The 25565-nt window shown below is 45.9% G+C and overlaps 1 protein-coding gene across 2 annotated transcripts; it reads right to left on the reverse strand.

The window, feature by feature from the left end:
* Positions 1-9256: 9256 nt before the first annotated feature.
* ZNF483 (zinc finger protein 483) lies at positions 9257-23782 on the reverse strand. Of its 2 annotated transcripts, none has more exons than XM_062207763.1 (6): positions 23717-23782; positions 20289-20820; positions 17828-17898; positions 14954-15080; positions 14466-14561; positions 9257-10800 (listed from the first exon to the last, which is right to left on the reverse strand). In XM_062207763.1, the coding sequence occupies exons 2-6, from the start codon at positions 20665-20667 to the stop codon at positions 9257-9259; spliced, it is 2217 nt and encodes a 738-aa protein (XP_062063747.1). In that variant the 5' UTR covers positions 20668-20820; positions 23717-23782. The 2 variants fall into 2 exon arrangements, with proteins under 2 accessions (XP_062063747.1, XP_062063748.1); XM_062207764.1 differs by lacking the exon at positions 23717-23782 and adding an exon at positions 20909-20997.
* Positions 23783-25565: the final 1783 nt, after the last annotated feature.

The following is a 25565-nucleotide window of genomic DNA, read 5'->3' on the forward strand; positions in this document are numbered from 1 at the left end:
TGTAAATTTATTGGGAACAATTAAAAGTCATCTTCTCACTGCCAACTTCAGCTCCTGTGGGCTATGGTGGAAGATAATGGTTGGAGTTCAAGAGTTGACTACCTCTATGACCTTGAACTTCTGATTTTTCTTCTGTGAAGTGAGGATAAGAGTTGGCTTCTTCCCTGCAGAAATCAGGGAACTTGAAGTCACAAGATACTACCCCTACTGCTTATGTCAGAAGACATAACCACCACTGGTGTGCAGGGATCTTGGGACCAACCCACACTGATTCTCTTGCGGGTAAGTTGAATAACAAAGCAGAGCAAGTAACCACAGCTACAAAAAGAAGACAACACACAAGAGTATTTAGGTACCTACAAAAAATATGGATTTATATAAGAATTCTTTAAAATATTTCTGAAGGGCGTGGTGCTGTGCCTGCTGTCCCGGCATACCATATGGGCACTGGTTTGAGTCCCGGCTGCTCCTCGTCCAATCTCTCTGCTGTGGCCTGGGAAAGCAGTGGAAGATGGCCCAAGTGCTTGGGCCGCTGCACCTGTGTGGAGACCTGGAAGAAGCTCCTGGCTTCTGACTTCAGATCAGTGCAGCTCCAACCATTGTGGCCATTTAAGCAGTGAACAGCAGAGGGAGGACCTCTCTGCCTCTGCCTCTGGCTCTCTGTAACTCTGCCTTTCAAATAAATAAATCTTTAAGAAAATTACCTTATTGAGGAACACAAAACAAGACCTACACCTGTGGCAGGACATCACGCTCTCACACAGGAAGGTTGACCGTCACAAAGATGTCAAATCTGTTGGTCAACTCTGCCATCATAGAGAGAAGGGGTTAAATGAATTGCACAGTGAAACAATGAGTAGAGGGAGAGAGAGTCTGTTTAAAAACTGGAGAGATGCCATAAACTACTAATATGGGTTGTCTTCAAGGAAGAATCTGAAGTACCTAAAGGGTAGGTACTGTGTTCAATTCAATGTTAAAGATAGTAGATGGGATAGAGAAGGTAGGGGAACCTCAGTGGCCCAGAGCAGAGTTTTTAAAGCCATGCATAAGGCATTCCTGGCATGGGGAGTCCAAATCCAATGCTTGTGTGTGTGTGTGCATGGCTGTGCCGGAACAGAGGATAAAGGGTTGGGCAGTGTACTGAGCCGGGTGTGGGGAATCAGGGCCCAGGCATAATGAATACAGCTTCCACTTCATGGTAGGGTTCTCCAGCATGGTGTGTCAGAGCCCAAGAGGGGTGAAGCCATCAATGTCGATAGGGCTGAGAATCCAAACAAGGTGAGGAGAGCAGTTCAACAGGAGGGCTGTCTAGTGTGAAGGATCCAAGTCCAAGCTGTGCAGAAGGTACCATATGTGGGAGCAGCCTAGCTGAGGGTGGAAGGGTAAGCACAGTGTCCACAAGGAGGTATGCCTTGGCATGGGGTATGTGACCCCAAGCAATGAGGAGTGAGTGAGCTAGTACAGGATCCCAAGTATGTGGAAGAGGTGTTTGTGTATGGGATAACCTGGCATGGAGGCCAGAGCAAGTGTGCAGCTGCTGTGTGACAGTGTGGCCCAGCACGAGCTGTGGGGACACTGGCAGAGAAGAGTATAGTCACAAGCAAGAATGGTGGCCAGGCACAGGATGTGAGAGCCAGAGTGGAGCAAAGGTGTATCTGTGTGAGAGAGAGACTAGAGGTGGTGGTGATGGACAATGGCTAAGAAGGTTTGAGCAAACAAGTAAATAAACAATGATGGAAGCCAGAGATTCTTCTGTCAGGGAAGGGAAGAAACTTATGGTGTTAAGAATGAAATTGGAAGTATTGATGTGAATTTATGAGAACCCTTCATATGATGATGGCTTTCAAAATTTTTGCACCAAAGTAGTCTTTTAATTTCATTTTCCAGTCGATGTTAATGTGTATATGTGTTCTATATACATATGTACACATGTGCCATAAGTGTACCTAAGTGTATGTATGTGCATATACATAGCCTCCAACTCTGTTCACTAAGAGAAAGTAGTGACACCCCAATAGCAATGAGCACACATAAATCTCAGAACATGGCTTTTACATACCATTCTCTGCTAAAAGGAACCAGAGCTCCTTACTCAGGACTGGGGAAGGGAAGGCACAAGAGGAGGCGCCTGCATTATCTTATAGCAGAAAGCAAGAAAATGCTCCGCGAATGATAAAGTCATGTCAAAAGAATGCAGAATGCGGTGTGAAGGGATTCCCAATGGACCAACTATGGAAAAGTTGAGTTCTAAAACAAGCACAGCTGTGTTGTGATAGGGTCCTGATGCAATCTGTAGGTTCTCTCACTGGAGGTGGTGAAGAAATCAGGGGCTACAAGGAGAGGAGATGCTTGGATCTCTGATTCAAGAGAGCAGTGGTGAGCCCTCCTAGCTGGTAGCTCAGGTGATGATCAACCCACCCACAACCCGATGCGAAATGAAGTTGAAAAACAACTTGAAAGGCTGCTCACTTGGGTCCCTTGGGCCTGGAGGGAGGTAAAAATGAGGTATGAAACTAAAAACAGGCGAGTAAGTGGAAGTCTGTGTAACAAGGGATGAACTGCAACCCCTACCCCACCATGCAGCTTTCTTCTACCTACTTCAGATAACGGCAACCAGGCTTCTACCCCCTGGCCAATGAGGAGATCCTTCTAGAAAGAAACCATAGCTCTTCCTGAACGAGTTATATTGCTACAAGAAAGACTGACTAATGGGCACTGATACTCAAGGTGCCAAAGGCACGTACCAGGTGCACTCCAAGCTTCCAACTCAAGACACCCTAAAACCTAGAGCTGGTGACACTGACCAGCTCAGACTTTGAAATATCTCCTTCAGTTTCAAGTGTGTACTATGAGTATGGTGACCAGAGTCTATTTGGTCACCACAACACAGGGAAAACTGCATTTCCAGCCTGTAAGTTAGCTTAGGGCTACCTGACTAGTTTCTGGCCAATAGGAGAGAGAAGTGACCTCTAAATGTTCTTGGTGGGTTCCAAACTTCCTTAGCATTACTATCATTTTTCCAGTACCCCCAGGCCAAAGGAAATACCCATCAGTTCCAATTGCTAAATCGTTCCAAACAAGCCATTAGTAGTAGTTGTTGCAGTGCCCAATAGTTACATCCACGTAATCTTCAAAATTAAGTACGCTGGGAAGACCCATCGAGTTCCCTACAGTGCCCTGGGACACCCTGGCACCTGGTTTGGCACCAGCGGTTCTAAGTTGTTGCCAGACCAGTGCTGAAAAACACCATATAATGCTCCAGTTCTTCCTTCAAGGTTCCTGACTCTGGATGTTTCAGATGGCAGAGCTACAAGATGTTGTGAAGCAACAAAATGTTGGAAGGCTACTGGGAAATACATTCCTGTTGAGGCCAGCACTGTTTACTCTAAGTCTATACTCACATGGCACCTACTGAGAACTGAAAATGTAGATAGTGCCTTCCCCCATTTCAAACTTGAAAAAAAAAAAAAAAAACAGCAACAGAAGGAAATATTTTTCATTAAATACAATTTTATTGTCCCGATAGAACTGTAATTCACATTAACCATGGCATGGCACAGGACACTGGACTGTGACGCCTGGAGGGAACATGCATTATTTCTAGTGTCACAAACACATCACCACTGTAGTCAGTATCAACGCACTGATTCCCTTCAGATGACTTTTTTCGATGTACTGTTGTAGTATCACAATGTGTTTACTTGGATATTTTATGTGGACAGCACAAGTTACAGTGTTACGCATGTAAATCATAATCATAAATTTAGATTTATTATTTTAATTATAATGAACTCATTTTCTAGGTAAAAAATTGGAAGATACTTAAATTTTAAACAAAGGTTTACTACTACAGCTGACGTCAGTACAGACACAGAAGCTAAAAAACTACAGTGCAGCAAAGAAAAAGACTATTAGTATAGCATCCATTACAGCAGAAGAAAATTTGAATTCAAGAGTTAATACAGTAGACAACTTTTAATATTTAAAATTTATGTAACTGACAGTTCAAAGTCAAAAAGTAGTGTACAAAATTAGTCATATGAAATGAGAACTAGATTTCTAACAAAAACAGCTTAAATTTTAATAGGATGTGAGTTTATAAACTTGGCAGGCTGTAACAGCCTGATTCTTTGACGTGCATGCACAAAGAGGAATCTTAGATGGAGAGATAATAAAAAGTAATGACAATTTATTTAGAAAATTGTGAAGAAAAGAAAAGACATTCACAAAAATCAAAAATTTCAATTAAGCCATTAAATAACTTTGCTCACAGAATATACATGAGCAACTTACATGTTGCTCATAAAATATACATATATATATATATATTTCTAATATCAAAGATGAATTAGTTCAAAATTTGAAAATTTTCAAGTATTATTTTTCTTTAGCTTGAATGAACTGTGTGATTTAAGATACTGCCCAAGGAAACTTTGGGTACAGTCTGTCTCAAAGAACATCCAAATTCATAAAGAAATGCCAATTCATTGCCTAAAACTTCAAAAACATGACATTTTTGACAATTTTCCATCTGTCAAAGAATTTCAGCTAGAGATAGAAAAAAACGAGTTTCTATCAAGAGGATGGGATTCTAGCTATGTTAATTCAAAAGACCAGCTGTATCAGAATTGTAAAGCAAGAGAATAGCTTTTCCCTTACTTTACTCCACGATACATACTTGAGTAAACATTTGTGTTCAGCGTTCTGAAGTAGACTCCAAGAGTCATGGATACAGATGCTGAATCCTTCAGTATACATGTGCAAATGCTATAGAAGAATCCTTGCCTGTTTATGGACTTCTGAAATAGAAGAAAATATATTTAATGATCTTGTGCTTTTTACCACTGTCACTTGAATGACTCACAAGTGAGTTTTACAAGGATTTGCTGTACTTAAAAAAAAAATCCAATTCAAGTTTTCCTTGAAACCAAAAAAATGCTTGCCAAATATTATGGTAACTAAGCCAGAAACAAAAGGACTACTATCACATAAAGCCATTTATGTGAGGTTTCTAGAACAGTCAAACCTGTCAAGACAGAGTTGAACGATGGTTACCAGGAGCCTGGGGGAAGGATGAGGAATTGGTATTTAATGAGTACAGACTTGTAGTTTGAGATGGTAGAAGAGTTCCAGACATGATGGTGATGACTGCACAAAAATATGAATGTTCTCAGTGCTACGGAACTTAAAACCAAAAGGAGTGAAAATGGTGAATATAATTTATGTTATGTGTATCCTACCCCCTCACAAAAGAATTCTGAAACAAATAAAAGTGAATTCATTGACAGAAGCCTTGTCTTGTCCAGTGATCCAAAAGAAATTTCTTCTATAGAAGTTCATTAAAAGCAAAAGTTTAAAAAAAAAAAGACCTTCATGGCCAGCACTATGGCATAGCGGGTAAAGCCTCTGCCTGTAGTGCCGGCATCCCATATGGGCGCACATTGGAGTCTCGGCTGCTCCAATTCCGATCCAGCTCTCTGCTATGGCCTGGGAAAGCAGTGCTTGGGCCGCTGCACCCGCATAAAAGACCTAGAAGTTCCTGGCTCCTAGCGCAGCTCTGGCCGTTGCGGCCCTCTGGGGAGTGAACCAACGGACGGAAGACCTCTCTCTCTCTCTCTCTCTCTGCCTCTGCTTCTCTGTAGCTCTGCCTTTCAAATAAAGAAATCTACAAAAACAAAAACACAAGACCTTCATTTTAAAGCACAATGTCTCATAGGGCTGAGTTTTAATTACCATCTGTTTAGAAAAAGAATGCTAAATACAGCTTGATAAAAGCAAGTTTGTAAGGAGTTAAGTTTTTTGATGGGCTGATTAAAAAGTGAATTTATTTGAGTGATGAGTCAGATTGGATGTCCTTCAAGCAATTATATTCATTTAGTTATGGAGACCAAGCTTTTCACAAATATTTGAAGCTGGGCTGTTTCCTCTGTAACTACAACACGTGCTTAGAAAATTCATACATGGTAAAGGACTTGAATCCCAAGTAAGAAGGACTACAACTCAGTAGCAACCACCCAAGAAATGTCTCAAAGAAGGAATATGAATGAGTGGGTAATGACCACAGGAAAGACACTTCACATCATTAGTCATCAAGGAAATGCAAATCAAAAGCAGAGAGAAATACCACCTCAACCATGAAGATGGCTCTAACTTAAGAAATACACAACCACCGTCACAAGGATTGGTGAGGATGTGGACAGACAGGAACCCTCACACACTATGGGGCAGAATGTAAAATGATGTAGTCACATGGAAAACAAGATGGCAGCTTCCTAAAAAACTAAGTAAAAATCTACCACATGACCTAGGAACTATACTCATAAGGATCTACCTAGTCAGAATGAAAACACATGTCCATACCAACCTGCATACTAATGGTCAAAAGCACCCCCATACTCATACGCAAAGTGTCATTCCTTGTAATATCCAAAAACTGGAAAAAGAATACAAATGTCCTTTAACCGGCAAATGGACAAAGCCTCCATACAATGAACTACTACTTACTAAGAAACAATGAGTGCTGATATATTTCAACATGCATGAACTTCAAAACACAATATTATGGCCGGCGCCGTGGCTCAACAGGCTAATCCTCCGCCTTGCGGCGCCGGCACACCGGGTTCTAGTCCCGGTCGGGGCACCGATCCTGTCCCGGTTGCCCCTCTTCCAGGCCAGCTCTCTGCTGTGGCCAGGGAGTGCAGTGGAGGATGGCCCAAGTGTTTGGGCTCTGCACCCCATGGGAGACCAGGAGAAGCACCTGGCTCCTGCCATCGGATCAGCGCGGTGCGCCGGCCGCAGCGCGCTACCGCGGCGGCCATTAGAGGGTGAACCAACGGCAAAAAGGAAGACCTTTCTCTCTGTCTCTCTCTCTCTCACTGTCCACTCTACCTGTCAAAAATAAAAAAAAAAAAACACAATATTATGAAAGACACACACAAGACCCACATGAGTCATTTACATAAAAGACAACTCCGTAGGTAGAAAGTGGATTGATTAGTGGTGGGAAGGGTTAACTGTAAATGGGCAGAAGGGATGTTATTGGGTTAATATGCTAAAAAAATAGATTACAGTGATGGTTACACAACTCAGTACGTTTACTAAAACTCACTGAATTGCTCATTTAAAATGATTTTTATGATACATAACTTATGCCTCAATAAAGCTACAAAAATAAAGTTTATGTTCTAGAATCCCAACTAATATTGGGACAAAACACCCTCTTACAAACATGGGGGAATGTAACCAGTTAAACATCCTATAACAAGCTCTTCTCAAGAGAATAGCTCTACATAGTTCTTTAATTCTTTCTAAAATTTCATCCTTTTAGGAAAAAAGGAAAAACTTAAACCAGGTTATATTTTCAAATAAAAATACATTTAGCCAGTGTGAATGATTTTCCTTAAACCATATTCCTGTCATGGCTAAGGTTCTTGGTTGGTCCATGTAGCAGCAACTCTGCAGATCCAGTCCAGTATCTGCACTGCAAATTGGGGTAGGGGAGTGGGAAGAGTACCCGCAGGAAGCCAAAAACCTTATCCAGAGGTAGCATTTCAAACCGAAACACACTACATCACAGCCAGCGTTCCGGAGTTGAGTTCAGCATTAACGGTCTCTTCACTTTCCATAAGCTAAGAGTTCACTGAGCTCTTAGCTCCCATGTAGGAGTGGCTCCTATGAGGAGCCGCCTTAAATTTCAACATTAGGAACCTATTTCTGTGCTACTGTTGAACGAAGGGATTCTTCCAGAACCTTAGGACCTGAGCCACAAACCTAAGTCACTCAGTCTGTAGTTCCTTTTGCAGTTAGAAATTATTCACATTCCACCAATGAAATTTATCAGGAATAATCCACCAGTACCCGTACATTCCGTTCCTCTGAGTTCTAACACAACAGAAAATTCAACTGAAGACCTACTCTGTACATATCAACTCTCCACGCTCCCTGAACTTTACTTCCATCCATGGGGTCACCTTGGACTTTAGTGGATAGAAGGCTCCTGATGGTGTGGATCCTACTATCCAATGTCTCCAAAGGGAACATCGGGTTGCATATGAGCGATTCCCCATGTAAAGGCGGCTCCCTAACTCAGGACCAGCTGAGAGCTCCATAGAAATAGGGGCCCAGCATCGTAAGCCTTTAATGTTTTAAGAAAGCACTGTTTCTTTTAAACATTAAATTCCCTAACTTTTCAGTAGTGATAACAAAGTACACACACACACACACACACTACCATTTGTACCAACTATATCATGCCTAAAGGTCCAATCTTACTCAACCTAACAACAGCCTGTGACCTCTGCCATACAGAATGCTTATACTGCAATTGCAGGAAGCTACACTTGCTACAGGAAAAACTGTAAAAATAGAACTCTATTTTGTAAAATAAAATCCATGCAGAACAGCTGTATTCGGCATGTTTCTCTCTCCCCACCCCCAGTCTATTTTACTAAGGCTGTTACCCTCATGGCTGAGGTGGCTCAGGGGTAAACTTTCTGGAGTCCCATTCCCCTAGGCAATGCCCAGAAGAAAAAGAGGTTGGGGTACTTTGTCCACACCCTGAAGGCAAAGCTGACTGAGCTTCCCAGACCCGTTCCCACTGACAGCTTCTTGAGATGCCTGCACCAAGGATTCAAGAAGCATACTGAGTCCTAGAGAATCTAGAAGCCCAGCATCCTGAACGAGAACACTCTATCCACTAGAAAATTCCAGTGAATTCAAAACGCTTAGCTTATTTCTACCACTCCAAAGAATATCAGACACCAAAAAGAAAACTTAGCCATGGTTAGTGCCACCCCTTCATTCTACTGGTCAAGAAACTACAATTCAGAAAGACCGAAGGATTTGTCCAAAGAGCTCCAAAGTGGCTCAGCAAACTTGGGGCCCAATGCGGGTGATTCTGAGTATAGTCAGGGTCTGTTTCCATCATATCGCAGGGTAGAGGAAGGGGAATTAGGAGAAGGAATTAATCTCAGGAAGAAAAGAGCTTTTCAGATCTGTTTGGCCTCTTAGAATCATCTCACATCACGTACTACTCTCTGCACTTTCCACGCGGCTTTCCCAATCCTATTGACGTCCGTGAAAATGAGGGGGATAGACAGGACAAAGAATATTTTACCCTAGCTGCCCACCCAACAACATAGCAGCTCCTGATCCATGTCACGGTGCTTTCCGTCCCAGGTTTTTCATAAGGAGCAATTTGGACTCAACCCCCACCCCCCAGCCCCCACCCCACCCCTACAGTATGACATTCTCAGAATTAATCTGAAGCATGAAACACCCGGTGTCTGATCAGGCCCGAATTACTCTTAAATATCTTGTCGCATTTCGTGCACTCATAGTCTTTGGTTCTGGTATGGATTTTCACGTGTTCCACGAGGATTGAGCTGCGACTGAAGGTGGCTCCACAGAAGTCACACTCGTAGGGCTTCTCTCCGGTGTGAACTCGGTAATGTTCATTGAGAGAGGAACTCTGGCTGAAGGATTTCCCGCATTCTTTGCACTTATAAGGTTTGATGCCAGTATGAATTCTCTGATGACGGCTAAGCAGGGAGTGGGTGGGGAAGGCCTTCTCACACTGGTTGCACTTGTAGGGTTTTTCTCCCGCATGAAGTCTTTGATGATAAATGACAGAGGTAAAATGGCTAAAAGTCATCCCACAGTCGTTACACAAATAGGGCTTCTCTCCAGTATGAATCCTCTGATGCCGGGTGAGGCAAGAATTCTGTCTAAAGGCTTTGCCACACTCATCACACTTGTAGGGCTTCTCTCCAGTATGGATTCTCTGATGTTTGGAAAGGGATGAGCTGTGACTGAAAGATTTTCCACAATCGTTACATTTGTAGGGCTTTTCCCCGGTGTGAATCCGCTGATGTTGAATAAGAGATGAGCTATCACTAAAGGGCCTGCCACAGTCTTTACATTTATAGGGTTTCTCTCCCGTGTGAATTCTCTGATGTTTAATGAGGTGGGCAGTGAGGGTGAAACCTTTCCCACAGTCATCGCATTTGAATGGTTTGTCTTCGCTGGGAGCAGGTGGTGCGGGCGATGAGCTATCGCTGTCAGCTTTTCTACATTCCTTACACAAATAGGACTTTTCTGCAGTGGGGATCCTCGGGGAGTGGTTCTTGGGGAGCAAGGCGCGGTGCACGAAGGTTTTTCCACACTTACTACACTGGTGAGTGTTCTTTGCCTTCTCGGTTCCTTCCTTCTTACTCAGCGTTGTATCGGGATGTAACGCCTTCCGACATTTTTCACAGATACAAGAGCTTCTTCTCTCAGAACGGGACGAGCTTTGGGTGAAGGATATCCCACACAGATTACACTTCCGGGACTTGGTCCCCAGGTAAATTTTCTGCCGCTTCTGATGCTCCGTAAGAGAGGAGGCGCGACTTCCGCCCTGCCCGCCTTCCCTGTGCTTCCGCGACTTTTCTCCGGCGTGTTCTTTGCGACTCAGGACGAGGTCGGAATGGAAACTGAAGGGCTTCTTGCCTTCGCTGGCCTTCCGAGACTTCTTCTTCAAGTAGACTCTCAGGTGCTTAATGATTTCGGAACTCCGTTTCAAGGTGTTCCCGCAGGGGCTCTTGTCTGAGTCGTCACCCTTTCTGCCTCTCTTGTTTTTCTTTTGTGCGGCATTTCCTTTGGAAGATCCTTGATCCTTGTCTGAGCTGCCATAATGTTTCTGGAATTCTGCCATCAAGTCATGCCCGCCATCCCTGAAGCCACTTTCTATTATCTGATCTACAGTCAGTTCTTCCATCAGAACATCAGATACCTCCGGCGACTCACCGCTGGGCTCACACCCTAGAAGGAATAACAAACAACACATTTCCTGTTTATGGGAAAGAAGCTGCTGTTCTCTGGAAGGAAACAGGAATACAGGCAGTAATGGTTGGACATTATTCCATGCAACAGAACATGGGATGCAGTACAGGCATCCTTTTCAGTCCTATACTGTATTTTTAATTTTTTTTAAAGATGTATTTATTTATTTGAAAGTCCAAGTTACAGCGAGGGAGAAGGAGAGATACAGAGAGAGATCTTCCATCCACTAGTTCACTCCCTAAATGGATGCAATGGCCAGGGCTGTGCCAGGATGAAGGGAGGAGCCTGGAACTTTTTGTGGGTCTCCCACGTGGGTGCAGGGGCCCAGTGACCTGGGTTATCCTTCACTGCTTTCCCAGACGCATTAGCAGGGAGCTGGATCGGAAGTGGAGCAGTAGGAATTCGAACCAGTTCTCATATGGGATGCCGGTACCACAGGCTGCGGCTTAACCTGCTGTGCTGCAGTGTCGGCCCTGAGCCCAGTACCATATTTCCCTTCCTCAAAAAAGATAAATACCACTAACTTGATAGAAAACACTAATCATATTGTAAATACCCAATATCATGTATGCAAGACTTTCAAAGGGTATCACAATTGGGCTCTATCAACCTTACAAACACCCAATCTCCTATAGGAATTTCCATCCCATTCTTTAGGCTGTAATACTCCTAGTCCCTAGACTAAAATCCCAAGGCACCCTCATTATTATACACCAGTATAAATGTTTGGCCTTCAAGTTCTACAATCTCTCTCCAATACCACACTCTTCTCTGACTGTGCTCTTTCCAGAATTTTGAAAGCATTTATTAGCCACATCATTCATCCTGGCTTTTAATCTGAAGGTCACCTTGTCACTTAAATAAAATTAATTTTTAATAGACAACTATAAAATACAAAAATCATTCCAAATCTTATTATCACAAAATGATACTTTCCTCTAAAAATGTTTCTAAGTAGTTTAGAATAGAAAAAGTGTACGTGTAAAATGTTTATAGTCATTTCCCACCTCACTGGTAATTCTTCATAAAAATGATTTTAATCAATTGCATGATAACCCATCATGTAGATGCAGTATGGTTTAGTGGTTCCCTCATTGACTGAATTTCAAATAATTAAAATTTCCTCGGAGTTTTAAAAACAGAATTACTGAGCCAAAGGTAGAAAGTTCCACTAACTTCACATGCTATATATGGAGAAAAAGTACCTGAGAGGGCGCTGGCGCTGTGGTATAGTGAGTAAAGCCACTGCCTGCAGCACCGGCATGGTGCTGGTTCGAGTCCTTGATGCTCCACTTCCAATCCAGCTCTCTGCTTTGGCCTGGGATAGCAGTAGAAGATGGCCAAGTCCTTGGGCCCCTGCACCCACGAGGGAGACCCAGAAGAAGCCCCTGGCTCCTGGCTTTGGATTGGCTCAGCTCCAGCTGTTGCAGCCATCTGGGGAGTGAACTAGCAGATAGGAGACTTCCCCCTCTCCCTCTCTGCCTCTCCTCTCTGTAACTCTACCTTTCAAATAAATAAATAAATTCTTTTTAAAAAGTACCTGAGAAACCACAAGTGATCTTGAAGTCTGCAAATTTGATTCATAACCAACAGCACTGTTGCTTTAAATGTGCACTTCACTATTCATTAGTGAAGTTTTTTTCATGTCCACAAACTATTTAAATGTTTAATTTTTCCATTTATCTATTCAAGCACTTTGCCCATTTTCCCTAACATTCTTAGTATTCCTTACTGATCTGTATGAGTTTTTTTTTTTTTTAATAAATTACAGCTATTGACTGTTTTGTCTGTGAAAAACTTCCCTGCAGTTTGTCGTAAATGATTCTTTAAACAAGTTGTACATTTATAGCATGCTTCTTTCACATAAGCATCTTGGGGGAGGGACATAAGTTTACACCACCACTGTTGCTAGAATTACTCAAAAACACTTTAGAATTCATTTTTGGGGGCCAGCTCTGTGACATAGCAGGTAAAGCCACCATCTGCAGTGCCAGCATCCCCTATGGGCACTGCTTTGAGTCCTGGCTGCTCTACTTCCGATCCAGCTCCCTGCTAATGCACCTGGGAGAGCAGTGGAGGATGGCCCAAGTCCTTGGGCCCCTGCACCCACGTGAGAGACCCAGAACAAGCTCCTGGGTCCTGGCTTCGGATCGACCCAGCTCTGGCCATTGCAGCCATTTGGGGAGTGAACCAGTGGATGGAAGACCTCTGTCTCTGGCTCGCCCTCTCTCTGTGTCTGTAACTCTGCCTCTCAAACAAATAAATAAATCTTAAAAAAATAAAAAATAGAATCTATTTTTTTGAATTACTTTTCAAAATATTACTTGTACATTTATTTATGTAATTATACAAAAAGCTGATAGATGAGCTAAAATGAATGGTTTAGAAGATGGAGGAGAGCCTAGTGGATTATTCTTTTTCTCTTTTAAAGACATTGATAAAGTTCATAATCTATTATTTTTAAAATATAAATTTAATAATTTATTGTTAAATTTTAAGTAGATACTGGGAAAAGGAGAAAGAAAAATAGATCCTGTCCCTCAAAGATAACCGCTGTTAATGTAAGCATTTTCCAAGTCTTAAACCCCAGATGTATCTATATATTTACACATGGACACTTACAAGGAGGTTTCATAAAGTTCACACGTAATGTACACTATCCTTCAATGCTACTTTCCCATGCATATTTTTCCCACTTTAACAACATTAGAATTACTATATATGCTGCCACGGGCATATTCTTACTTGTCCAAGACTCAAATCAAATGCTAAGTGCATCCTTGTGCCTATAAACAGATGCGCCTTGATTTGGGTTACAGCCCCATATACTTACTCTAAGTTAAAAATATCATTCAATCAAAAACATATTCAATACACCTGATCTCTTGAACACCCTAGCTTGGCCACACAGGACACAGTTGAGTCCAGGTTGTTTTTCCTTGAGAGTGTACCAGTGACAGAGAGTGTGGCTCATTGCACTGCCCAGCACTGAGAGGATAGCACCACCTATCACCAGCCCAGGAAGAGATCAAAACTCAAAATTCAATGTGCAGTTCATGCTCTATGTGTATCACTTGCCCAACGCTGTTAAGTCAAACAAAGCGTAAGTCAAACCATGGTGAAGCAAGGGACTGCCACACTCCCACAGCTCCTTATCTGTGCCATTATTACAGCGTGCATCAATTACTAACATTTTTGGTTTCCATATTCGTCCAGGGAGACTCAGGCAAGACTTGTCTGCGACCCAGGGCTCTTCTGACAGGTGAGCCAGCCCAGGGCTCCTTTCTGGCCTGCCCTACACTTTCCTAGAAGTGCACTTCACTTAAAGCCTCTACAACCTTCCTTCCATCCTGCCCTCGTCCAGAGGCAAGATGTGCATAGGACAGCCTCCCCCATTTCTTCCAGCTCCCATATTCCTCCCAATAAATCTTTTGCATGGCTGAAAATCATGTCTTGGCATCTACTTCTCAGGGAATCCCAACCAGTAGTCTTCCCTGTTAGCATGAACATCCCAAGAAGGCAAGGTCTCTATCCCAATGACCTCTATATTTCAGCATCTGACACACCCAGCACTTCAAAGGCTCTTCCCAACCCCCTTGGTAGCCACCTCTTTTCACCTCCTTGTCCACCTTTCACCAACTCACCTGGTCTGGAGCCTTTTGAGATTTCTTTTTCCAGCTGCCTCGGCAATTCAACCCACTTTAGCTGGGAAACCAACTCTAATTTGGAAACTGGAGAGCCTGCTCATGGAGAAAAGAACGGAAAGTGGCTGTTGATGCACAAAGACATCCCAGCAGACACACACAGCCTCTGGTTTTCCAGGGAAGACGAAAGATATCATCACATACACAGACATCAATCCTAGAATTCAAGCAGCAAATAGGGGAAGGTATGATATTGATCATAGCAAAATGATGCTCCACATTGCCAATGCAGTGAATTTTTTTTTTTTTTTTGAGCACATGTTGCAGAATAGTAAGTTGGTAGGAAGCATTTTCAGATTGGTCACATCAGTAACCTTTGGATGGGCAGCCACAACAAATGGAAGTACTTCACAGAGCACTTATCTTGCAGTAATAAATAGGGGATCGAAGGACTCCGCTGAGGTGACAGATCACGAAGATGACTTTACCCACGAATTCCAGGTCCCTGAGGTTCTCCAGCAGCACCTCCTTGTACAGCTCTCTCTGAAAGGGCTCCAGCTTCTTCCACTCGCCTCTGGAAAAGCTCACGGCCACGTCCTTGAAAGTTATGGGTTCCTACAGCACCAGACACAATCCTTTTTCATTGCACCATTCCCAAGTAGACCCAAAAGATTCAGAGAAGGATAAATAATATTTTTGCTTTTTTTAAAAAAAATGTATTTGCGAGGCAAAGAGACAGCCACTGGATCTGCTGGTTCACTCCCCAAATGCCAAGGCAGGGCCAGGCTAAAGCCAAGAACTCAGTCCAGGTCTCCCTTGTGGGTAGCAGGCACAGAACTACTGTAGCCCCCACTGCACTAGCAAGCAGCACATTAGTAGGAAGCCAGAATCAGGCGCAGAACCAGGACTCAAACCCAGGCATTCCAATATGGTGCGTATGAGTTCCAGCCAATTTCTTAACTACTTGCCCAAACACGTGCCCCCAAAATAACCCCTTTGATAGTATTACAGGGGCCAGGCTGTGGTGCAGTAGGTAAAGCCACTGCTTGCAGCGCTAGCATCCCATATGGGCACTGGTTCAAGTCCTGGCTGCTCCACTTCTGATCCAGTTTTCTGCTTATGGCCTGGGAAAGCAGCAGATCACCCAAGTCTTTGGGCCCCTGCACCCAATGTGGGAGGCTCGGAAGACGCTCCTGGCTTCGGATTGGCTGTTGCGACCATTTGGAGAGTGAACCAGCGGATGGAAGATCTCTCTCTCTCTCTCTCAGTCTTTCCCTCTTTCTTTCTAATTCTGCCTTTCAAATAAAACAAAATAAACCTTAAAAAAGAGAGAGAATGCTATAGCAAGCTATGGTTGCAAGAGCTACAGGACAAGGATTTTACATAACCTCTGCTTTTCCCAGTCAGTTTCTGGTGTTATACAGTACATACGAATCCTCTAAAATACTCAACACTGATCAAGTTCACCCTAAACACACTGATTTCTAGAAGGAAAATAAAAATATTCAATTATATCCCCAAACCCAAATTTGCAGAAGCCATGGCAAGCCTAGCATAGATAATAACATAAAACATTAATATCAGCAGCTACCTCTCAAAATTTAACTTCCAGGTAATGCACAGCAATTATTTTCTATTACAATCAAAGAAAACAGGTTCAGTATCATACACACACTTGGCAAACTGCTCCACAATTACAAACAAGTATGTGACTCAATAAATACTTTCTACAGCGCCATCTGCAGGGAGTTTTGAGGCAGTACAGCACAGTGGCCGCTCCCATTTGGGAGAGCTTCCTATGGGCCCTGTAACAAGCTATCAGAAGTTGGGGCTTAACAAGTTGATTTCAGTTCTGGAGGCCAGAACCCCTCAAGGGGCTGGTAGGGCTGCGTTCCCTTCAGAGGTCTGGGAGAGACTCCGTTCCGCGGCCCTCTCCGCTTCTGCTGGCTGCCAGCATTGTGGGGTGCCCCTGGCTGCTGCCCTGTCACTGCACACTCCGCCACCCTCTTCTCTTTGTGTGTTCGTCTCCTCTACCTCCCTAATCACAATACCTGGGATGGCATTTAAGGTCTACCCACATAGTCCATGTAACTTCTTCATGTTAAAATCCTTCCGAGGGGTCGGCACTGTGGTATAGTAGCTTAAGCCTCTGCCTGCGACACAGGCATCCCAAATGGGTGTCGGTTCGAGTCCTGGCTGCTCCACTTCCAATCTAGCTCCCTGCTGATGGCCTGGGAAAGCAGCAGAGGATGGCCCAAGTCCTTGGACCCCTGCACCCACCTGGGAGACCTGGAAGAAGCTCCTGGCTTCGGTCTAGCCCAGCTCCAGCCATTGTGGCCAGTTGGAGAGTCAATCAGCAGATGGAAGACCTCTCTCTGTCTGTAATTCTGCCTCTCAAATAAATAAATAAATGTTAAAAAAAATTATTTCAAAAATTGTTCTGAGGCAAAAAGACAGAGAGCGAGCTCCCGCCTGTGGGGTCACTCCCCAGTTGCCCGCAATGGCTGGAACTGGGCTGGGCTGAAGCCTGCAGTGGGAGCTCTATCCTTGTTTCCCTCATGGGTGGCAGGGACCCAGATACCTGAGCCATCTCTGCTGCCTCTCAGCGTCAGCATCAGCAGGAAGCTAGGAATCAGGAACTGGAATCGGGCGTCCTAATGGACAACAGCTCAATCGCTAGGCCAAGGCCCACCCCTTAAAGCCTTTAATCACACTGGCAAAGTTCCCTCTTCCAAGGAAAGCAGCGTTCGCAGGTTCCAGGCTTAGGAAAGAGACATGCTGTTGGGAGTCATTATTGGCTCAGCAGAGTACCATCACTCGCAGTTAGGAATAAGAATTTTTTTTCCCCTAACTGGTAATTACAGGTGTATAGGATTTGTGAGCAGCTGCACTTCCCAGCTATTCTGCAAGCTTTGGTATACACTCAATAGGTTCTGTGAGTGTCCCATAATAAACAGTCAAATTATACGCATTTGCTTCTTATATATCAATACCAACAGCTCTGTTACCTTATAGTACTGGTTAGACTATTCAGAAGACAGTAATAGCTGTGAGTCCTGATCTTTTACAGGCAATTTAAGGAATGCTTTTTTATCTTTCAGCACTAACTGGAGATATTCCTTATCACGCTAAGGAAATACAATTTACTCCATTTCCACCTGACTAATTTTATCAGGGGCGATTGTTAGATTTCCGTAAATGGTTTTGTTTGGAGTCAGACTTGTGACGTATTTGTGAACTGAAATAAACAGCATGTGAGAAAGGAGCCGTGTGTCCTTCGATGACTTTTACCCTTCCACACTCAGTAAGAGCCCAGTTCAGTGTTCACTTAATCAGCGAGGTCAAGGAAGAAGGCAACTTGCCTGTGACTCAGCAACCATTTTATCTTCTGAGGTCTCCTCTCGGCCAGCAGCAGCATCTTGAGAGACAGGGTCTATGAAGCAGGGAGAAAGAGTCTGGTCTTTCAGATGGATTCTTTTTGGGGGGAGGGGGACCCCTTATGAATATTGATGCGATTAAAAGGACAAAGCCCAAGTCCGTTTCTGCCATACACAGAAGTCCTCTGGGGCCCCAAATGTTGGGGTCCTCCCTCATGGGCCAAGCAGGGAATCTCGCTCTAGATTCTCCACTGGACACCAGCCAGGGCTCTCTAATTCAGTGAGCTGGGATGCACTCTCCCTGGAGGGAGCTTCCGGTCTCACAGGTTGAGGGCTCAGTCCCAAGGCTGCCCTCACACAACAGTCAGAAGACCAGGTCTCCAGAGCTTCTAACCAGCTCACCAGAAATCCGGGTTCCCAAGCCTCCCTCCTCGGGTCCGGAGAATTTGCTAGAACCAGGGAATAGCTGACATCCGTGTATCAGTTTCTTACCAAGAATATTTTAAAGGATCCAGCTGGAGAGACAGGGACAGAGCAAGGCACATGGCAGGGTGCAGGGATGCAGGACTGACACCCTCAGCAGGTGCATCATCCTCCAGGAACGTCCCCATCTTCTGCTACCCAGAAGCTCCCTGAACCCTTTATTTGTTTTTTTCTTTTTAAAATGCGGCTTCATACCTGACATAGCTGATTCAGGCTATGAGTGATCAGCTCATCCTGCAACCCCCTTCCTCCCTCCCAGAGGTGAGTAAGCAACAGGATGGCTCCCCAGGCTCCCAGCCCCCACACCTTGTGGTAATCCAGAGACTTCCCAAAAATCTCCTCATTAACAAACTCAGGTGTGACTGTAGCGGACTTGTTATAAATAACAAAAAGGCTGTCTTAGGGTTGCAGACGGGCACAAAAGGCCAAATAGTTTAACAAAAAGACACAACTGCTCAGAGACTGGTCACAAAGTTTCCTATCAAAACTCAGGCCTTTGCCTTTCCCTTACCCTGTTAAAAAAAAAAAAAAAAAAAAAAAAAAAAAGCGCACTGGTGCCCTGCCTTCCACAAACCCTCAGTTTAAACACATTTAATGTGCACAATAATGATGAGTTTTTAAGTATTCTAGTTTATAAGCTGTATTATGGTGGGGCAGCATAATCTTTTTATCTAGTAATTTGTTTTCTTCACGGTCCATGCATGGGAGTCACTCACTCACCACCGCTTGCTGCATGGCAGCACCAAGCAGGTCTCAAATCCTACTCCACCTGTGCACCTGCCAGCAGATTTTGAAGAACCTGGACTCAAAAACTCAGCGCGGTGAGAATCCTTGCTCAGATGTCAACAGCTCTTTTACAAAGCAGGGAAAACTATTTTTCTTTTTAAATCATTCTCTATCTTTTTGTGAAAAGGATTTTAGGCCGCTTTCTTGATTAGACTGTCAATAAGATGAGTAAAAATTAAATAAAAATTAAAACTAAGTAACCAAAGAGAAAAGAAGCATTCATTCCATGAAACTGCTCCATGTTGCAGAATGCTACCAACCAATTCTTTATTTCTGGGTCTCTACACAGTGGCCTTGATTGGAGAAAGGCACTAGGTTGCTGTGAGAGACAAATCAGGGGGCAGGAAACCCCAATTTCAGACACACCAATTATCTGTAAGGCCACAGATGAAGTCTTTGGAGGTGGCACACTGCTTCCCTATCCTTCTACCCTGGGGTAAATCACAGGCTCCAAATATCTGGAGGGAGTCTCTCTAACATATTTCAGGATTTTTCTAAAAGCTGACCTCATTCCCTCCAGAGGCTATCAATCCTACAAGTGTTTACATCAACATTTTATAATGCTATCATTATGTTCAGTTCAGAGTTTCTACTGTCTATATAACATTCATGATAACGTCATTGTCAAAATACAACTCAGCTGTCCCTCCACTGGGGCCCTGGAACTGTACGACAACACAGGGGACCCGTTGGTCCCGTGTAGAGATTTAAAATGCAAATTTCATAAAATACTCAGTTCTTTATTTGCACTGGCTGCCTTTCATGTGTTGAACCCGAGGTACAAAACATTTCCTTCATCGGATACTGGAGAGCCCTGCTCCAGCATCGTGTGAGTACACACCCCAGAGCTGGAGGCTGGGGACCAGCAGGTGAACTGCTCCTGCTTCCAATCACCTTCCCAGATAACTTCCTCCAAAGAGCGAGGGAAAGACACAAAGATTCTTTGTGTACACTTTCTCTGATTTGCAGAACTATAGAAAAAAAGGTACCCCCCTCTAACCCAACAAAATCTTACACTTCTGCCAGGTTATAGAGCTCGCCAAGATCACAGTTGACTGACTATGTGGGCTGATTCAAATTCAGTCCCAGGTCCAAAGCCCAAGAGTCCTCTTTAACAACAAATTGCTTTCTCTTGCGTTTCTCCCACCCCCTCCCTCGCTCCCTCCACAAACCTCACCTTTCTTTTCTTCCAGGGCTTGGGTCAAATCCTCTATGAGGGTCACCACCTGCTCACTACTACCAGGATGCTGTGACTTTACCCAAATCCTCATCTCCCCCGGCAAAACAGTCAGGAACTGCTCAAACACCAGCAGCTCTAAGATCTCTTCTTTCGTGTGGATGTCTGGTCTCAGCCACTGAGTGCAGAGCTCCCAGAGCTGATTCAAGGCCTTCCTGGGTCCGGCCACTTCCGAGTAACAAAACCACCTGAACCTCTGTCTGAAAGACTCTGCGTCTCCTCTTAGGAGAGCTTCTTGGCTCCCAGCGGGATCCATGCTTAGGACCTTGTTGTGTGTACCGGAGGCCATGGTTTGAGGGTCTAGGGAGATGGCTGTCATCTTGTTCAAGGGCACGGCAGCTGGCACTGTGCCCCGAGTGGGAGTCCAGGAATGCAGTCCCCCTTAGACTCTGGCTAGATGGAACACCAGTATTGTCCACCAACAGGCACTGCACACGAGGGCTCCAGCGATTGGTTTATAGTCTTGCAGAAGCTGTCAGGAAGAAAGAGAAAACACGAACTAAGTGAAAGCAAATTGTTCTGTATCCTAAACACCTTGTTCTTGGTTTAAAGATACATACTTCTATCTAGGGGCCAGCCTTGTGGTGCAGGTGGTTAAGCCACTGCCTCCAACGCTGGCAGCCCAACTGAGTGCAGTTGGAGTCCCAGCTGCTCCACTTGAGATCCAGCTCCCTGCTAATGCTCCTGGGAAAGCAGCAGAAGATGGTCTAAGTGCTTAGGCCCCTGAACCCACATGGGAGACCTGGAAGAGGCTCCTGGCTTCAGTCTGGCCCAGCCCCCACCATTGCAGCCCTTTGGGGAGTGAACCAGCAGATGGAGGATCTCTCTGTCTCTATCTCTCCCTCTCTGTAACTCTGCTTTTCAAATAAATAAAAATCTTTAAAATATATATGTAGTTATATCCCCAAGTACATGTGTTCATGTATCCCTATAACATTGTAACTAAAAGGACAATTTTCCTTATAGGTCAAAAGCCGAGCAGTTATCCAAGGATAATTAAAGGGACCCTCCACGGGAACAGTCACTTCAGACTGACCACTGCTCCTCCCAAGCAACACCCATGAGAAGACTCCTTATTGAGGCCACTGTTGTGGTACAGCAGGTGAAGCAGCTGCCTGATATATCAGCAACCCATATGGGCACCGGTTCAAGTCCCAGCTGCCCTCCTCCCAATCCAGCTCCCCGCTAATGTGTCTGGGAAAGCAGTAGAAGATGGCCCAAGTGCGTGGGTCCCTGCCACCCACACAAGAGACCAGGACAGAGCACCACACTCCTGGGTTCAGCCTGGCCTAGCCCTAGGAGTTGTGGCCATCTGAGGAATGAACCAGTAGATAAAAGATCTCTCTGTCGAATTGAAAATGAATCTTGATATGAATGGAAGGGGAGAGCGAGTGGGAAAGGGGAGGGTTGCGGGTGGGAGGGGAGTTATGGGGGGGGGAAGCCATTGTAATCCATAAGCTGTACTTTGGAAATTTATATTCATTAAATAAAAGATAAAAAAAAAAGATCTCTCTGTGTCTTTCTCCCCGCTTCCCCTCTGAACTCTGCCTATTCCAATAAATCTTAAAAAAAAAAAAAAGACTATTATAAGAGATCCAGGCAGAAACCCCCTTTTTTCTCCTATGAAACATTTATTTCCTTTGAAACCTCCAGAACCATACCAGAAAATCTCAAAGACAGGGATGGGGGCGGGGGGAGTCACTATATAAAAAATCCAAAGGCAATAAACCAACAGATGAAAAACACCTGCTGCTATCTTCAGCCATCAGATGGAAAGCTTCACACTAAATAGATTTGTTTTGCAGAAATCATAATTTACACTTGTCAATATAGATGAGTAGGTCCACAAATGATTAGAATGATCTGAAGACGTGACAGGACAAATTAAAAAGAAGAAAGGAAGGAAGGAAGGAAGGATCCAGGTTAGGGTCCGCAGAAATGTGTGGGGCGGGCGGGGGGAGGGGCTGCAGACCCCCAGAAGGGACCAGGGAAGAGGAAGAGCCCTCACCGCAGTTGCAAGCACAAACCCATTTGAAAACCCTGCCCTGGGGGACAGCCACACAGTTCCCATCAGTGGCTCAACGCAGCAGCCCGATGACACATCCGACTACCAGGTTTCCTCCCCTCCTTACTCTGCACATCATGAACAGACAGGTTCTGTGGAGTTTTTTTCTCCCCCTCCCCCGCCTCCCCTAAGAAGCTCGACAGCATGGGCCACGGAGGCTGCTGGGCTGCAGGCTTCACCGGGGCCTCAGGCTGCAGTGAAAGGATTCCTTGTAATGTGGGAAAAAAAAAAAAAAAAAACCACCACTTGCCTGCTTAGCATCCCTCACTGCCCGCCACCCCCCAGCCCTGTAGAGGAAAGCGGGTGCAGAGGCCCCACGCCTGGCGGTCTGGAGACACAGCCTGGACACCCTCACCTCTGAGCCCTGGCCACCTGATTGACACCACCCCCCGGTTCCCACACTCTCTATAGGCGCGGGGCCTGTGCGCCAGGGCCATTCTCTCTCCTGGGAATGCCGCCTCCTTTCCCTCTCCTACCAAACTTCTATGCTTTCTTTAAAACTTGACTCCTTTCAACTGTCACTTCTTATCTGCAGCTCTCTTTGATCCCAAAGAGCTCCTTTGCACACGGCCTGCCCTGTGTTGCAGGCATTCAGTCACTCATTCTACAAATGACTGAGCATCCACAATGAGCTGCGAATGGGGCACTGCGGGGACAGGCGCGCGCACAGATCAGCAGGGTCTAGCTCCTTGATTGACACTGCCAATCACGTACCGATAATTCCCCATCTCCCAGCACGGAGCCAGGCACACAGCATGCATGACGTCATATGCTCTTCTACTAAATATCTGGCGGCCACCAGGGACCTGGCGCCTTGCTGGGCACCTGGAGCTCCGTGGTGACTAAGACGCTAGCCTCTGTCTCCCAGACTCGGAGAAAATGTGACGCAGGCAGAGGTTCCCAAGCCGAGGCAGAATGGGAGAGGGCGCGGGTGCCCCAAAGGGGTTATCTGGCCATGCCCGCACCCATGTTCGGGGGATCACGACCCGGGAAACAGGGAGCTACTAGTCTCCAAGGAGACGAAGCCAGGGATGCTGCGAAACATCCGCGCAAAACCAGGACGGTCACACACACCCCCTCCAACACGCAGTGAGGACCGATCCCGCCCAAAAGAGCGCCGAAGTGGCGAGCCCGGAGAGCAGGGAGCCACGGCGGGAGGCAGGGAGAGCTCGGTCCCGCAGCAGGGGCCACACCTCCCACCGCAGCCGCCTCTGAGCTCAGCCCCCATCCCGCCCCAGGGGCGCGCTGAGCGCCGGCGCCCCGGCTGCGCCACCCAAACCTGGGGGTCTGGGACGACCGATACCTGCACCAGCATCCGCAGCCAGCAGCCGCGCCACCGCAATGAGCTTCCAGAAGCGGGGTGTGTGTGGGGGGGGTGTCCCGCAGCGCTGCGCGCGCAAGCCGCCGAGATCGGCTGCGCCTGCGCACAGGCGTCGAACTACCGTTCCCGGGATGCGCTGGCCGCGCGGTGCCCGAGTCCTGCGTTTTCCATAGGCTCCCTCCCGGCGTGGGGAGCACGGTTGCCGGGCAGCGCGGCTGGTGGGCTTGGCTGCAGAATTATTGCTGCGCCAGAGGCCTGGAGGCCCCGAGCCCGCTTAGATTTTCAGATCCGTGCAGTTCACTCTCCTGGGTAGCCTCGAACCTTCGCTGTCCCTCTGCCAGTGCTACCATTCCCTGCAACGCAAGGTGGAGAGATCCGTGCAGCCGCCCACTAGCGGTGTAGTGTGTTTGCGATATAATCAGTGCAAACGAACGTTAGTCTCCCGACTTGCACCCCGTCCACCATGGTCCACACCGCACCACCCTCATGCCTCGCCGGGATGGTTGCAATATCTTGTTCTTCCTTGGTCACTGCTTAATGACTGTCATTTCCCCTAGACTATCCATGCCACAAGGATAAGGATTTCATCTGGATAGTTTTATGATGTATCACCAGGCCTGGAAACAGCACCTGGCACATCGCAGGCACTCAATAGCTACTTGTTGAAAACAGGACTGACTGCTTGCCTGGATTACGGGGCAGGGATGGGGGACAGCAAGAAGAGGGCTGAGGAGCTCTGGGGGATTTTTTGACGAGGCCTCAGAACAGCGTGACTCTGGGGCGTGAAGCTGGGAAGCAAGGACATTCCAGACTGAAGGAGCACGGGGAGTCAAGGCCTTGAGACTTCAGAAGGGTCTAGCTCAGCTCAGCGAGCGCTGGCGGGCAGGCTTTGTGGTGCAGCGGGTTAGGCAGGCGTCTGCAGCGCCAGCATCCCAGAGGAGCACCGGTTTTCGGTGGGTGCCCTTGCGGCCATTTGAGGAAGGAGCCAGTGGATGGAAGATCTCTCCATCTCTCCCTCTCTCTATAACTCTGCCTTTCAAATAAAATAAACGAATCTTTAAAAAAAATTTAAAAAAAGCAAAACCACAGCGAGTCCCCGAGTTCCTCTTAGACGTAGCAAGGCAAGCCAAGGCAGCAGCTCCGCCTGGCAGTCAAGGAAACAACGTGGCTGGGTTTGCTACAGGAGTCAAGATCCCGCTTGGGATGCCTGCACCCCATATCCGAGTGCCTGCGTTCCAACCCTGATTCCACTCTCCATTCCAGCTTCTTGACAATGCACACTCTAGGAGGCTGCATGTGTGGCAGGTGGCTCAAGTAATTGGGTACCTGCCACCCATGTGGAAGACCTGGATTGAGTTCCAGGCTCCTGGCTTTGGCCTGGCCCAGTCTGTGCTGTGGATAGCATGTGAGGTCTCTCTCTGCCTTTCAAATAAAAATAAATGATCCAATAAACAACCTTTCCTCCCCCCACCTTTTAAAGAAATATCCCAGGGGTCGGCACTGTGGCACAGTGGGTTAATGCCCTGGCCTGAAGCACCGGCATCCCATATGGGCACCAGTTCAAGACCCGGCTGCTCCACTTCCCATCCAGCTCTCTGCTATGGCCTGGGAAAGGAGTAGAAGATGACCCAAGTCCTTGGGCCCCTGCACTCGGGTGGGAAACCCTGAAAAAACTCCTGGCCTTGGTTCAGTATAGCTCTGGCTGTTGCAGCCATCTGGGGAGTGAACCATCTGATGGAAGACCTCTCTCTCTCTCTCTCTGCCTCTCCTCTCTCTGTATAATTCTGACTTTCAAATAAATAAATAAATCTTAAAAAAAAAAAGAAATATC

The sequence above is a fragment of the Lepus europaeus genome, chromosome 12, assembly GCF_033115175.1.
Source record: "Lepus europaeus isolate LE1 chromosome 12, mLepTim1.pri, whole genome shotgun sequence".
NCBI lineage: Eukaryota > Metazoa > Chordata > Mammalia > Lagomorpha > Leporidae > Lepus > Lepus europaeus.